The sequence below is a fragment of the Hemitrygon akajei genome, chromosome 7, assembly GCF_048418815.1.
Source record: "Hemitrygon akajei chromosome 7, sHemAka1.3, whole genome shotgun sequence".
Taxonomy (NCBI): domain Eukaryota; kingdom Metazoa; phylum Chordata; class Chondrichthyes; order Myliobatiformes; family Dasyatidae; genus Hemitrygon; species Hemitrygon akajei.
In genome coordinates this window covers 45,814,872-45,826,881 of record NC_133130.1, presented here as the reverse complement: position 1 = coordinate 45,826,881, position 12,010 = coordinate 45,814,872, and the positions used below count along the sequence as shown (strand labels likewise).

The window sequence follows — 12,010 nt, the reverse complement described above, 5'->3', positions numbered from 1 at the left end:
GACGGACGCGAGTGATGAGGCTGCAGGAGCAGTCCTCTTACAGTAAGTTGGGGATGGAGTGCAGCACCCGGTAGCATATTTCTCTCGGAAGTTCAATGTACACCAGAGGAATTACTCCACCGTGGAAAAAGAATTGTTGGCCCTTGTTTTGGCAATACAACATTTTGAAGTATACATTTGTCCAGCGCAAAAACCCGTAGTTGTTTATACAGATCACAATCCGTTGGTATTCCTGGCCAATATGAAAAATAAAAACAGGAGGTTATTGAGTTGGAGTCTGATGCTGCAAGAGTTCGATATTAAGATACAGCATATTAAAGGAAGTGATAATGTGCTCGTGGACTGTTTATCTAGATGCTGAATTGAATGTATAACTGTATTACTCTGTAGTGAAAAGAAAAGCTTTTGTATTGTGTTAGATTCTAAAATCCTGTAAGACTCTGTACTACTTCGTTTTCACCGCTGGTGAAAACGCTTTAAAGAAAGGGGGTGTTATGAATGTACCACATCTCTGAGGGGCCGAAGGGTGTGGGGGTAGCCCCCTCCTTTGTGAGAATCGCAAGATCACTATTGAGTCAATTCAGGAGACCCAGGAAATGAGAGAAAGATATGCCGAATCCACAAGGCGTTGGAATGTGCCTTGGCCTCCGAGAGGCGGACCCTTTGATGCCGGCTATTGTCTCTTGGAGACGGACTTCTGTATTGCATCCTGGATGATGCAATCAAAGCCCCAGGCAATGAACCAAGGAGGAGGTTGGTGGAGGGATTGCATCATCCCCAACCTGATTGACAGTATCTGATTTTATCCTGTGAGTCAGGATAAAAAGAGGGTCTGTGGGAACAGCCCCTCAGATGCACCAGAAGAAACCCTAGCGATCCCGTGATAGTGAAAGCCGGTGGAAGGCCACGTGCGTCCGCTTCCATTTGCCCGGAATCGGTGACCTTTGCCACGGAAAAACGGTTTTTAGCTAACAATGGGGAACTCAACTCTTAATGACTCTCAAAGGATTGACATCATAAACAGAATGGGCAAGTTTTAACCCGTCTCTCTCTCTCTCTCTCTCCAACAATTGCCACACAGGGTCCCCAACGGCAGCAGCCTGTATGAACTGAATGAACTATATATTTCCATCGGACAATTCATTATCCCCTAGACCATATATGTCAACTCAAGGCCCACGGGCCAAATCCGGCCCGCGGTGGAATTATCTTTAGCCCGCGAGATAATATCTAATTACTATTAAAGCTGGCCCCAGTAATCGAAGCGCCTATGGCGTATGATATGGCTAATGCTGAGTTTATTCAGGTACCAGGTTTTCAGGGTTTTTAGTGTTTATTCGGCAGTCTTCTTCTTAGGAAACGGAATTTGTAAAGTGAAACACTTTGTAGTTATAGCAGAGACTGAGACACATGAGAGCAGGCTGAAAAAACAGAGGCAACGAAAGCTGCGTTCGCACGCGTCTGACTGATCCGGCCCGCATGAAGCTGCATTTTGCTCAATCCGGCCCGTGACCTAAAATGAGTTTGACACCCCTGCCCTAGACAACGATACAGCTTATTTTTTATTGATTATTATTATACCCGCACCTTTAGATTTATATTGACAACGTATATTATCTGTATGTTTGCATTGATATTATTTTTGTGAATCTTTACTAATAAATATTGTTAAAATTAGTACCATCAGACTTCAACGGACCTCTCTATCTTTGCTGGTAAGTGACCCAGTTACGGGGTACGTAACAGTATAAAGCAAAACACCCCCAACTATTCCAGAGATGAGTTCCATGTTTATGTGCAGATTGGACTGGTTTAACTGTAACAGGCCTTTTTATATTTTTTCTGTAGCCATAAATTTGGTAAATATATTTCTTTATTTTTATGTCAGTGTTTGATCTGTTAGTTTTCTGGTGAACGACAACTTTGCATGGAGCAGTATTTACACAGCAATTGCAACAATTAATGTTCCTTTACCAGTACATCCCAACTTTCCTGTTTGGTTAAACCCAAATCATACCAACCTTAGACGTATACTGCTTATGAAAGGTGGCCTTCTCATCACTGAGTTACGTGGCTGTTAGCAGAATCAGCTAACGAGCCAAGTTTGCATACGAGCCCTGGTGAGAGAGTTACACTAGATGCTCCATAATGAAATAAAATGACTTCATACCTGTGTTCAATGGTCAAGTCCCCTTGCTTCATGTTGGTCAGAGAAATCTAAAAAATAAATGAACATCACATCTTTCCCATATAGTTTTTAGCAAATCATTTCCTAAACAATGCAATATCCTCAACCAAATAATTTAGAAAGTCAAATGTATTATCTTACAAAAAAAATCAAAGCAAAAATTTATTTTAGACCATTTTAGATACATTTCATAACACAATCTGCCTCCCTTCCTCTCCCCCACCCCCAATGTTAGGAAGGTGAAATTGAAGGCCTTCTGGAAAACCAAATATCCCACATCAACTGGTTCATTCTCATATATTCTGCATTAGAATCTCAAAAAGTGCCAATAAACACATAAAACATGATCACTTTCATAATTCTGGTTACGATCCTTTCTTCAACAAGTCCATAAGATGAAAAGACCTTAAGATATAGGAACAGAATTAGGCCATTTAGCCCATCTAATCTGCTCTGCTATATCATGGCTGATCCATTTCCCCCTTAGCCCCTATCTCCTGCTTTCTCCCTCTATCCCTTCATACCCTAACTAATCAAGAATCTATCAACCTCTGCCTTAAATATACCCAATGACTGCCTGTGGCAATGAATTCCATAGATTCACCACTCTGGCTAGAGAAATTCCTCCTCATCTCTGTTCTATTCTGAGGCTGTGTCCTCAGGACTTAGATTCCCCCAACATAGAAAGATGCTCTTCACATTCACTCTGTTAAGTCCTTTTACCATTTCATAGGTTTCAACGAGGTCTCCCCGCATTCTTCTGAATTTCAGTGAGTAGAGATCCAGAGCCATCAAACACTCCACATACAACAAGTCTTTCAATCCTGGAATAATTTTCGTGAACCTCCTCTCAACCCTCTACAATATCAGCACATCCTTTCTTAGATAAGGGGCTCTAAAATGCTCACAATATTCCAAGTGAGACCTCACCAGAGCTTTATCAAGGACTTCCAAGTCCCTTTGCATCTCAGCAAAAGGAGTCCTGGCAAGACAATCAGACATGGCATGAGATGATCAGACCAGGTCTACTGTAGGACGTACAAGAAGTCACTGTATATTGGATAATGAAACTGTGTGCATACATCTACTGATGCTTCTGGACAGATCATCAGTGATGTTCCCGGAATCATCGGGTGCTTCGGGTCTTTCAACATCATACACCCTTCTCCAGGTGACCCAACTGGGTCTGATCAGAGCCCAGCTTGTGTCCAGATGGCTAGCTACATATGACTCCATGGCTCCCCTCTCTTGAGCCACAGCCACCTTGAGGCCCTCTCTGCTGCATCGGTGGTACTGCGGATGGCTCTCCTCTTCCTCTCTCCCTCGATGCCCAAATTGCTGTCAGCTCTGGTTAAGAAATGGGCTGCAAATCCCCTACAACCAACTTCCACTGGGAGACACCTCGCTCTCCATCCAGCCTGCTGGCAGTTGCTGACCAGTCCTGCATACTTAGATAGCTTCCTTTCAAATAACAATATCCAAATATAATTCATCCAGTCATCAAACTAGAAATAAGGGCCAGAACTCTTCTACTCAAATGATCTGCTCAACAATTATAAACAAATCCTCTGAAGAAACACTGTGCAGCAAATTTAATTCTACACATATTCAGTATAGCTCTACTGTTTAACATTATATCAAAAATGTTTTTACTTCCATCATCAACACCATGGTATGGCGATAATTATATTTTATAAATGTCTTCAAATTCCCAATACTTTTTTGGTTAGGGTCAAAATAACAAGAGATAACTTCAAAAGTTCAACTGAGTAATAAAAGGAATAATACACTATCAAGTTTTATAATTCAAGTATTTCTGTAAAACAGGAAGCAATGAAAAGGATATACAGCACCAATTAACAAAAAGGTTCTAACCTTAATTGTATAGGAAGTTAACAGTAATTTTTTAGTAAAAAAGTATTTTATAAACTTATAAACTTGTAAAAAAGAAAACAGATCCAGTCAGGAAGCTCCACTTTTCCTTTTTTTGCTAACAGGCCAGTGAAAGTGGTTTTTAACAAAAAGGAATGGGGGAAGAAAATCATTTGCAATCTTTCATCACAAGACAAAATAAATGGAACAGAGTCTGTGATTTGGATACTTGTACATAAGTTGTGTAAAGAATGAGCTCAAATGGTTATTATTCACTGCTCCCTGTTCCTTATGATGATGATGGCATCCGTTAGTCTCGTGAGACCATGGATCTGCGCCTGGAAAGTTTTGCAAAGTGTCTTCTCCAGGGCGCAGGCCTGGGCAAGGTTGTATGGAAGACCGGCAGTTGCCCAAGAAGCAAGTCTCCCCTCTCCAAGCCACTGATGTTGTCCAAGGGAAGGGCAAGGGCCGATACAGCTTGGCACCAGTGACGTTGCAGGAGTTGCCAGAGTGAGGTTGAAGACAACGTTGGACTGCCTTAGGGACTCCAGCTCCTCAGGGTTTACTCCTGAAGCCTTTCCCGTAAGTGGGTATGGCCGCAAGGCAACGGAGGTTTGAAATCAGAGTTTTCCCTCTCTTAGATGGACTGCCTTCCCAGGATCACAAGCTCCACCTGTTCCTTATATTGACAAACAATGCTGCCTTATCAAACTTTTGGAGACCTCTTATAATTTAACATAATGTTAATGTATTGTAAAGAAGATATAGAATATGTTATACATATTCAGTTACAGTCCATAGCACTGAAGTTTCCAAATAAATCAATTATTTAAATACATACAAAATATACCAAATTATTATAATTATCCTTTTAATGAACAGAATGCTAAAGCATAACTTGCTAACCCATTTGCATGACAACTAAAAGATAACAAAAATATATTTTTTCAATCTTTTAGTTCAAAATTTTAAGTTCAAAACCATCTGGCATTTTACCTGGGACCATGTTTGATTATGAGATTGTTGTTGAGATGGCTTGGCAGGTGCTTGAGGAAGATTAGGTGGTGCTACAAGATGTCTTTGAGGAACCATAGGAGTCCCAGGATGGCTCATCTTACTTAGTTCCTTCCTTGTCGCCTCGTCTATGACCAAGGAAGAGGTACTTGTATGGGGACCCAGTGATGTCTGAATGCGATTATCAACATGGAGCTGTTTCTGTTGCATAGTTTCCTCTTGCTGCTGATGCAACTGATTTTGCTGGTACATATGCCGATAGTGTGCCTGATCTTGATAGAAATACTGAGAGGGAACATCCATTTGGATGTGTTGAGAAGGGTGGGATTGTTCTTGGGAGTACTGCGGCTGCTGCATGGACTTGGGGTTTTGGTTTCTGTGATAGGGAGGTGGAGGCTGCATCTGCTGTTGCACAGGTTGCTGTAACTGGCACAAGATCTGCTGCGGCTGATAGAATTGCATTGAATGCATGTGACACTGCTGCTGCTGCTGCTGCTGCTGCATGTCAGGCACCGACATGTGCTGCTGGGACTGCTGTTGGCGCACAAAGTATTGTTGCTGTGGGAGTTGCTGAATTTGTTGAGGCAGTACTTGCTGAGCCTGCAGCTGCTGAACATGCGACTGAGTATGCTGTAGCATTGACTGTGGTTGTGACTGCATTTGGGCCAATTGCTGGAACTCAAAATACATCTGTTGTTGCTGCTGCTGCTGCTGATGGTGATGATGGATGGCTTGCAACTGTTGCTTTGACTGTGCAGCTGGAAAGCCCTGATGCATTTGCTGTGTCGGAGCATGCTGAAATCGCTGAATTGGGTGCATGGCAGCCTGTTGCTCTGCTGGAGTTTTCTGCGACAATAGTTGCCGGAGAGCACTGTCCCGAACGCTCTCAGCCACTGTGGCCTGGCTCGGCAGGTTTGAGGCAATGCTGTTTGCCTGTTGCATCCTGAGGTTGCGATTGGTAAAAACCTGTGTGAACGAGTCCAACTTGTGCAATACATCACTGGTCAATTTCTGGGATGATGTGTCAGTTGCTGGAGAAGAAAATGCATATGAGTATCCATCAGGAGCACTGGCTTGAGCAGTAGAGGTCCACATCATGGAAGAATTGCTAAGGTCATTCTGCATTTGAATATGATTGCCAGCACTGGAATGAGGCCAATTACTTGGCCTTCGTGATTCTATCATAAGGCTCTTGGTAACAGCCGGCATGGTCCCTGCTACTGCAGCTTCCCTCGAATCTGAAGGAAAATGAGGTGAAGCTGGAGAAGACTGAGATGTTTCCATGCCTGTAGATCCATAGTTATGATTCATATTTCCACTCAATGGGCTGGATTGTGGTTGTTGTGAATAGTACCTATTTTCTGTATTGTTCACGGAGTGATTAGATTTAAAAGGGGGTTGGTCTCCCATCATGTGTTCTTAAGGCAATTCAATGGATAAACCACAAATGGATTGCCAAATTCCTTGCAAGATTATGAAAACAAGTCAAAAATAAAGGCTTAGAATCCTCAAGTTCCCTGAGAAATGTAGGTGTTTTTAAAAAAATACATGGATTTCAAACCGTTAGCACAATTTTTCTCTCATTTCACGTCTGCAATTCTGAGTCTTGTCATCAGGTCAAGTAGAACCTGTAATGATGCATCATATCTTGATTAATTTGTCTGTGGCATATCTCAAAGTCATCCATTGAAAGCAAAACTTCAACATTCCTGCAAAAAAAAGGAAAAGGAAGTCAGTAGCAAAACACTCTTTTTCATATGTTGAAACTCAATAAAATGAAGGCTATTTGGGCAGTTAAGAAAACTTATTTAACATCTAGCTGAGACACAAGACAGGGCTTCCTTTTAGTCCCCCTGAATTTACTGTGGGTTTGAAGAATAAGCTGTTGTGGACTAGTGAGAAATACTTCTAAATCTTGCCAACAAGAAAGAGTCACACTATAATTCATGTCAACTTTTTTGCTGTTGGTCCAAAAACATCATTGACTGGAATAAGACTTCTTAAATTTACTTCATATAGGGAGGGCCTCAGCAATGTGCTCCAGAATGATGGAAATTTTTTTTTGGGGGGGGGGGGCATGAGGAAAAGTCATGGAGAACACTTGCCTCTCTTTATTCAGAGCTCAGTTAAACCTAGGTTTTACAGATGAAGGCTGATGCCTTACCAATTAAACTACTACCCCGGCAAATTTGAATGAAAAAAATCTGACAGGGCAATAATGTGTGTAAATACAGGAAGAGAATTGAATGTTTTTGATGCCATTATCAATTTTTAAAACACCTCAATTCTTATTTAATTAACCATACATTTGAGTCCGGCTGTCCAGAGGAACTATGGGCTGATTTTGGAGCAGAAATAATTAAGAATCTATTAGCACTCACTGTAATTATGGAGCTCAGAGTACAGTATTTGATATACTGTATGTAAAAGCACAATTAAATACATAGGAAGTTGTGGTCAAAATGCTTTGCTCATATATCAACTGATAGCTCACTGAGATTTCAGGGTCTAGAATTTCCTTCGCACTGGGAAAGGTGCATTAAATGTATGGTACACACTAGGATAACAGATGTCAACTCATGCTCATCTAATGGAACATTCAATTGCAAATGAGGGCCAAAGTATTGGGGCAATAAGCAGGCATCTGGTTGAGGATGAGGTGCTGTGAAAAATGCAGAACATGAGGCGTGGAGATTACAATCTGGTCCTGGATGTGGTTGGAGGTTTGGACTTGTTCAATGAAGTGCAAGTGAAATTTTAATAATATGGTAATCTACATTATGCCAAACAACATCCGACATCAAAAGGGAACTTTTATTGACGTCTACTCTTCTTCAGCCTACATTATTCTTGGGGTATTTTATTTTAAATTAATTAATTTGTACATTTTTGTTTCTAAAAATAAGCATCCTTCTTCTCCTATCATTTCGCATTTCCCCCTCCCCCCACTACTTTCAAATCTCTTACTATCTTTCCTTTCAGTTAGTCCTGACGAAGAGTCTTGGCCCAAAATGTCAACAGTGCTTCTCCCTATAGATGCTGCCCGGTCTGCTGTGTTCCACCAGCATTTTGTGTGTGATCCTTAATGACATCTTTATTTTTTTCTCTATTAATTTAACATTTTGTACATAATTTGTTATCAAATTATTTGTTCAAAATGATGAATTCTGGCTTAGACTTTGTAAGTCTGCAATAAGGATACTTCACTCTGAATGGTGAAGGAGATAACAGTTGTTTGAACTGTTTACACTAATCCCACCATATCTTCTAGTACAAAACTCCACAGAACATTAAGAGCAATGAATGACTAACTTCATTGTTCTCTGATTAGCTCAAACTAAGGCATAGTTATTACCTCTTCCTGAAGCATAATGTTGTAACTGAAAAACACAACATCAAATCACAGAACATCATTGTATTCTAGATTAAGTTCTTTTCCTATGCAACAACTAAAATCAAACGTTTTCTTCTTCAAGTTCAAATTTAGCAAAGATGTTCATGTCATGAAAGAAGCAGTCCTTTAAACAGACTAAAATAAGGTTTGAAATCTGCTCTACTGCAGCTGATAAAACTGTTCACTAGTTGCTGATATCTTCTTCTACCAGGTACTGCATGAAGCAAACTCAACTGAAAAAAATTAATGGTTACGATGCACCATTCAATATTTTCACTGAGTTAACCATGACTCAGTAGGTTGCACTTTTGCTTCTTAATCAAAAGGTTCTACGTTCATGTAGCACTCTAATGGCTTGGGCATTAAAATCTAGACTGACCATCAAAAGCACTACTGAGGCACCTTCTGGGTGAGATGCTAAATAGCACAGTTGACTGTCTCTAAGGCAGATTGAAGTGTCCCATGAAAATAATCCAAAGATGAAGGCAATTTATCAGGAATCCTGGAGAATATTAATCCCACAAACAACTCTTGTAAAACTAGTTATCAAGTCAGGGTTGCTGTTTGTGACAGATTGCCACATAGAAATGACTTCTGCATGTTTAATACTGCTGCTGTACTGACACTTCAAAATGCAGTTCATTGGCTATGAAGTACTTTGGAACATTTTGAAAAGGTTTGAATTGTTCCACAAATGTATAAGTGCATTTCTTTGGCATATTTAAAATCTTCCAGTCTATTTGTATAACTGATGAATATCCTATTAATTCAATTGAAAACAGGGGAGTGAGTGTAGTTGGGGTCAAACAGAAAATTGAATTATATAGGATTCTTTTCTCCTTGAAAAGGACAGGCTTTTCCCACACAAGGTGAGGCAGCATATTACTTTAACTGAGAAATCTTGCAGAATATTATTGTTACGAATGTGGAGCAACTCTGAGGGGCCGAAGGGTGCAAAGTCGCCCCCTCCTTTTTGAGAATCGCAGGATCGCTATTATTTCGGGTCTGAGACCCAGGAAATGAGAGAGATACACATCATGTCAATAATGAGAGAGAGACACACAGAATACACAAGGTTTGGAATGACTCCTGACACAAGCGGAACGGAACCACTGATTACTGCTATTGTCTCTTGAAGAAGGAATTGTGTATTGAGTACTGTACTATTCATTGAAACCCCTCAGGGGACAACCAGAGTGGTCTGGTTGAGGGACTGCACCATCCCAACCTGATTGACATCTGAGACCCCGAGAGTGAAGATAAACGACGGGTCTGGGGAACACCCCTTAGACACACCAGGAGAAATGCTAGAAATCCAGTGACAGCGTTTTATAGCGAAGCCGGTGAGAGCTCGTGTGTGTCCTCCCTTGCCTGGGTGGCGGGCTCATCACGGAAGAACGGTTTAGCTAAAGGAGGGGTCACACTTGAACAGCCACAACAACGAGACACCGACTGATCGAAATCATAAACGAAGGTTGGCAAAACACTTAGCGGTAACTGTTCCCATTCTTCTCTCTCTCTCTCCAGCAATTGCAACACAGCGACAAACAAACTACGGCAGCCTGTGTGAACTGAAACGAACTTTATATCTCCATCGGACAACTCATTATCCCCTAGACAACGATAGAGCTTATTTCTTATTGATTATTATTATACCCGCACTTTTAGGTTTAGTATTGACGACGTATATTATCTGTATATTTGCATTGATATTATTTTGTGTATTTTTGCTAATAAATACTGTTAAAAATAGTATCACCAGACTCCAACGGACACCTCTATCTTTGCTGGTAAGTAACCCAGTTACGGGGTTCGTAACATTATTCAATGGTATTAATCAAATTACTTACTAACTGGTGTGTCTTTCATGCTGGCTTTGATGGCAAAGTTGATGAAAAATAGATGGATGTCCTCTAGTAATGCGAGGATGTTGCTTGGCATTTAGTTCACATTGAACAGCTAACATTGCCTGCAATAAAATTAGAAGATTATTTAAATTGGAAGGCTATGGATACATTCCAGAACACAAAATGGACAAAGGCAGCCCAGCAGGCAATTAAGAGGCAAAAACTATAAATTGCACGTAGACCAATTCAAAACTCTGGACATTTAAATAATTAACTCACAGGTAGTAACAGGAAAACATGATTAAAATTAACCTTATACCTTACAACAGTTAACTGGATAGAGTTCTATGCAATTCGCATGTATTGTATATACGAGTGGGTCATTTTCCCAAATTAAATATGGGCCATCCCAGGTTATGAACATACAACCAACTCAGAGCCTGTACATTCAACAAACACTTTGGACACTAAACATGGTACAGGTTATCAGGTTATTGTCATAGCTGCATAAATTCACCCCTTAGTATCAGAATCAGAACCACAATTATTATCACCGTCATATATCATGAAATTTGTTGTTTTCTGGCAGCAGTACAGTGTAAGATGTAAAAAAAAATACTTTGTTACAATAACAAAATAAATGAATAGTGCAAAGAAGGAATCATGAGGTACAAACCTGACTGTCTTAGTAGGCCCATTGTCTCTGCCTGCTTCTGCCCCACTGAACTCATGTCTGCATACCTCAACTCTACTTTATCCCTCTTGGTTCAGTTTCTTCCCACCTACATCTGTTACACTTCACATGCCCTTGATCTCCTCAACAACTTTCAATTCCCTGCCCTGACCCCCTCATCTTCACCATGGATGTCCAATACCTATACACTTCTATCCTCCATCAAGAAGGTCTTAAAGCTTTCTGCCTTTTTTTCCAACAGAAGACCCAACCAGTGCCCTCCACCCACACCGTTCTCCGTCTGGCAGCTAGTCTTCACCCTCAACAATTTCCCCTTTCACTCCTCCTACTTTCTCCAGACTTGAGGGGTGGCCATGGGGATGAGTATGGGCCCCAGCTATGCTTGACTTTACATTGGCTACATAGAATAGTCCATATTCCTAGCCTTACAAGGTAGTGCTCTTCCTGTGCTACATTTACGACTGTATTGGTGCCTCTTCCACCATCTTCAAGGGGATCCTACCACCAGACACATCTTTACTCTGCCCCCCACACTCTCTGTTTTCCACAGGGATCACTCCCTCCGTGATTCTTTGTCCATTCGTCCCTTCCCACTAATCTCCCTCCTGGCACATACCCCTGCAAGTAACCAAAATGCAGCAGCAGCTGCTCATTTACCTCCTCTCTTACCTCTATTCAGGGTGCCAAACAGTCCTGCCAGGTGAGGCGACACTTCACCTGCATATCTATTGGAGTTGTCTACTGCATCTGGTGCTCCTGATGGAACCTCCTCTACACTAGTGAAACAGGATGTAATTTGGTGGAGGGAGGGGGGGGGTCGCTTTGTCAACCACTCTGCTCCATCTGCCAAGTGTGGAGTTTCCCAGTAGCCAACCATTTTAATTACTATCCCCATTCCAACAACATCACTCTATAGCCTCCTCCTCTGCAATGATGAAGCCACTCTCAGGGTGGTGGAGCAATGCCTCATATTCCATTTGGGTAGCCTCCAAACTGATGGC

General features: G+C 41.3%; 1 protein-coding gene across 5 annotated transcripts in view; it reads right to left on the bottom strand.

The window, feature by feature from the left end:
• Nucleotides 1-12,010, bottom strand: part of LOC140730399 (transcriptional-regulating factor 1-like) — a 255,963-nt gene that overhangs the window by 78,751 nt on the left and 165,202 nt on the right. For all 5 annotated transcript variants that reach the window (XM_073050733.1, XM_073050732.1, XM_073050735.1 and 2 more), the window contains exons 2-4: nt 10,319-10,437; nt 5,057-6,783; nt 2,171-2,217 (exon numbers count right to left, since the gene is read on the bottom strand). In XM_073050733.1, the coding sequence (XP_072906834.1) occupies nt 2,171-2,217; nt 5,057-6,487 (1,478 nt within the window). In that variant the 5' untranslated portion in view covers nt 6,488-6,783; nt 10,319-10,437. The remainder of the gene's footprint in view (nt 1-2,170; nt 2,218-5,056; nt 6,784-10,318; nt 10,438-12,010) is intronic.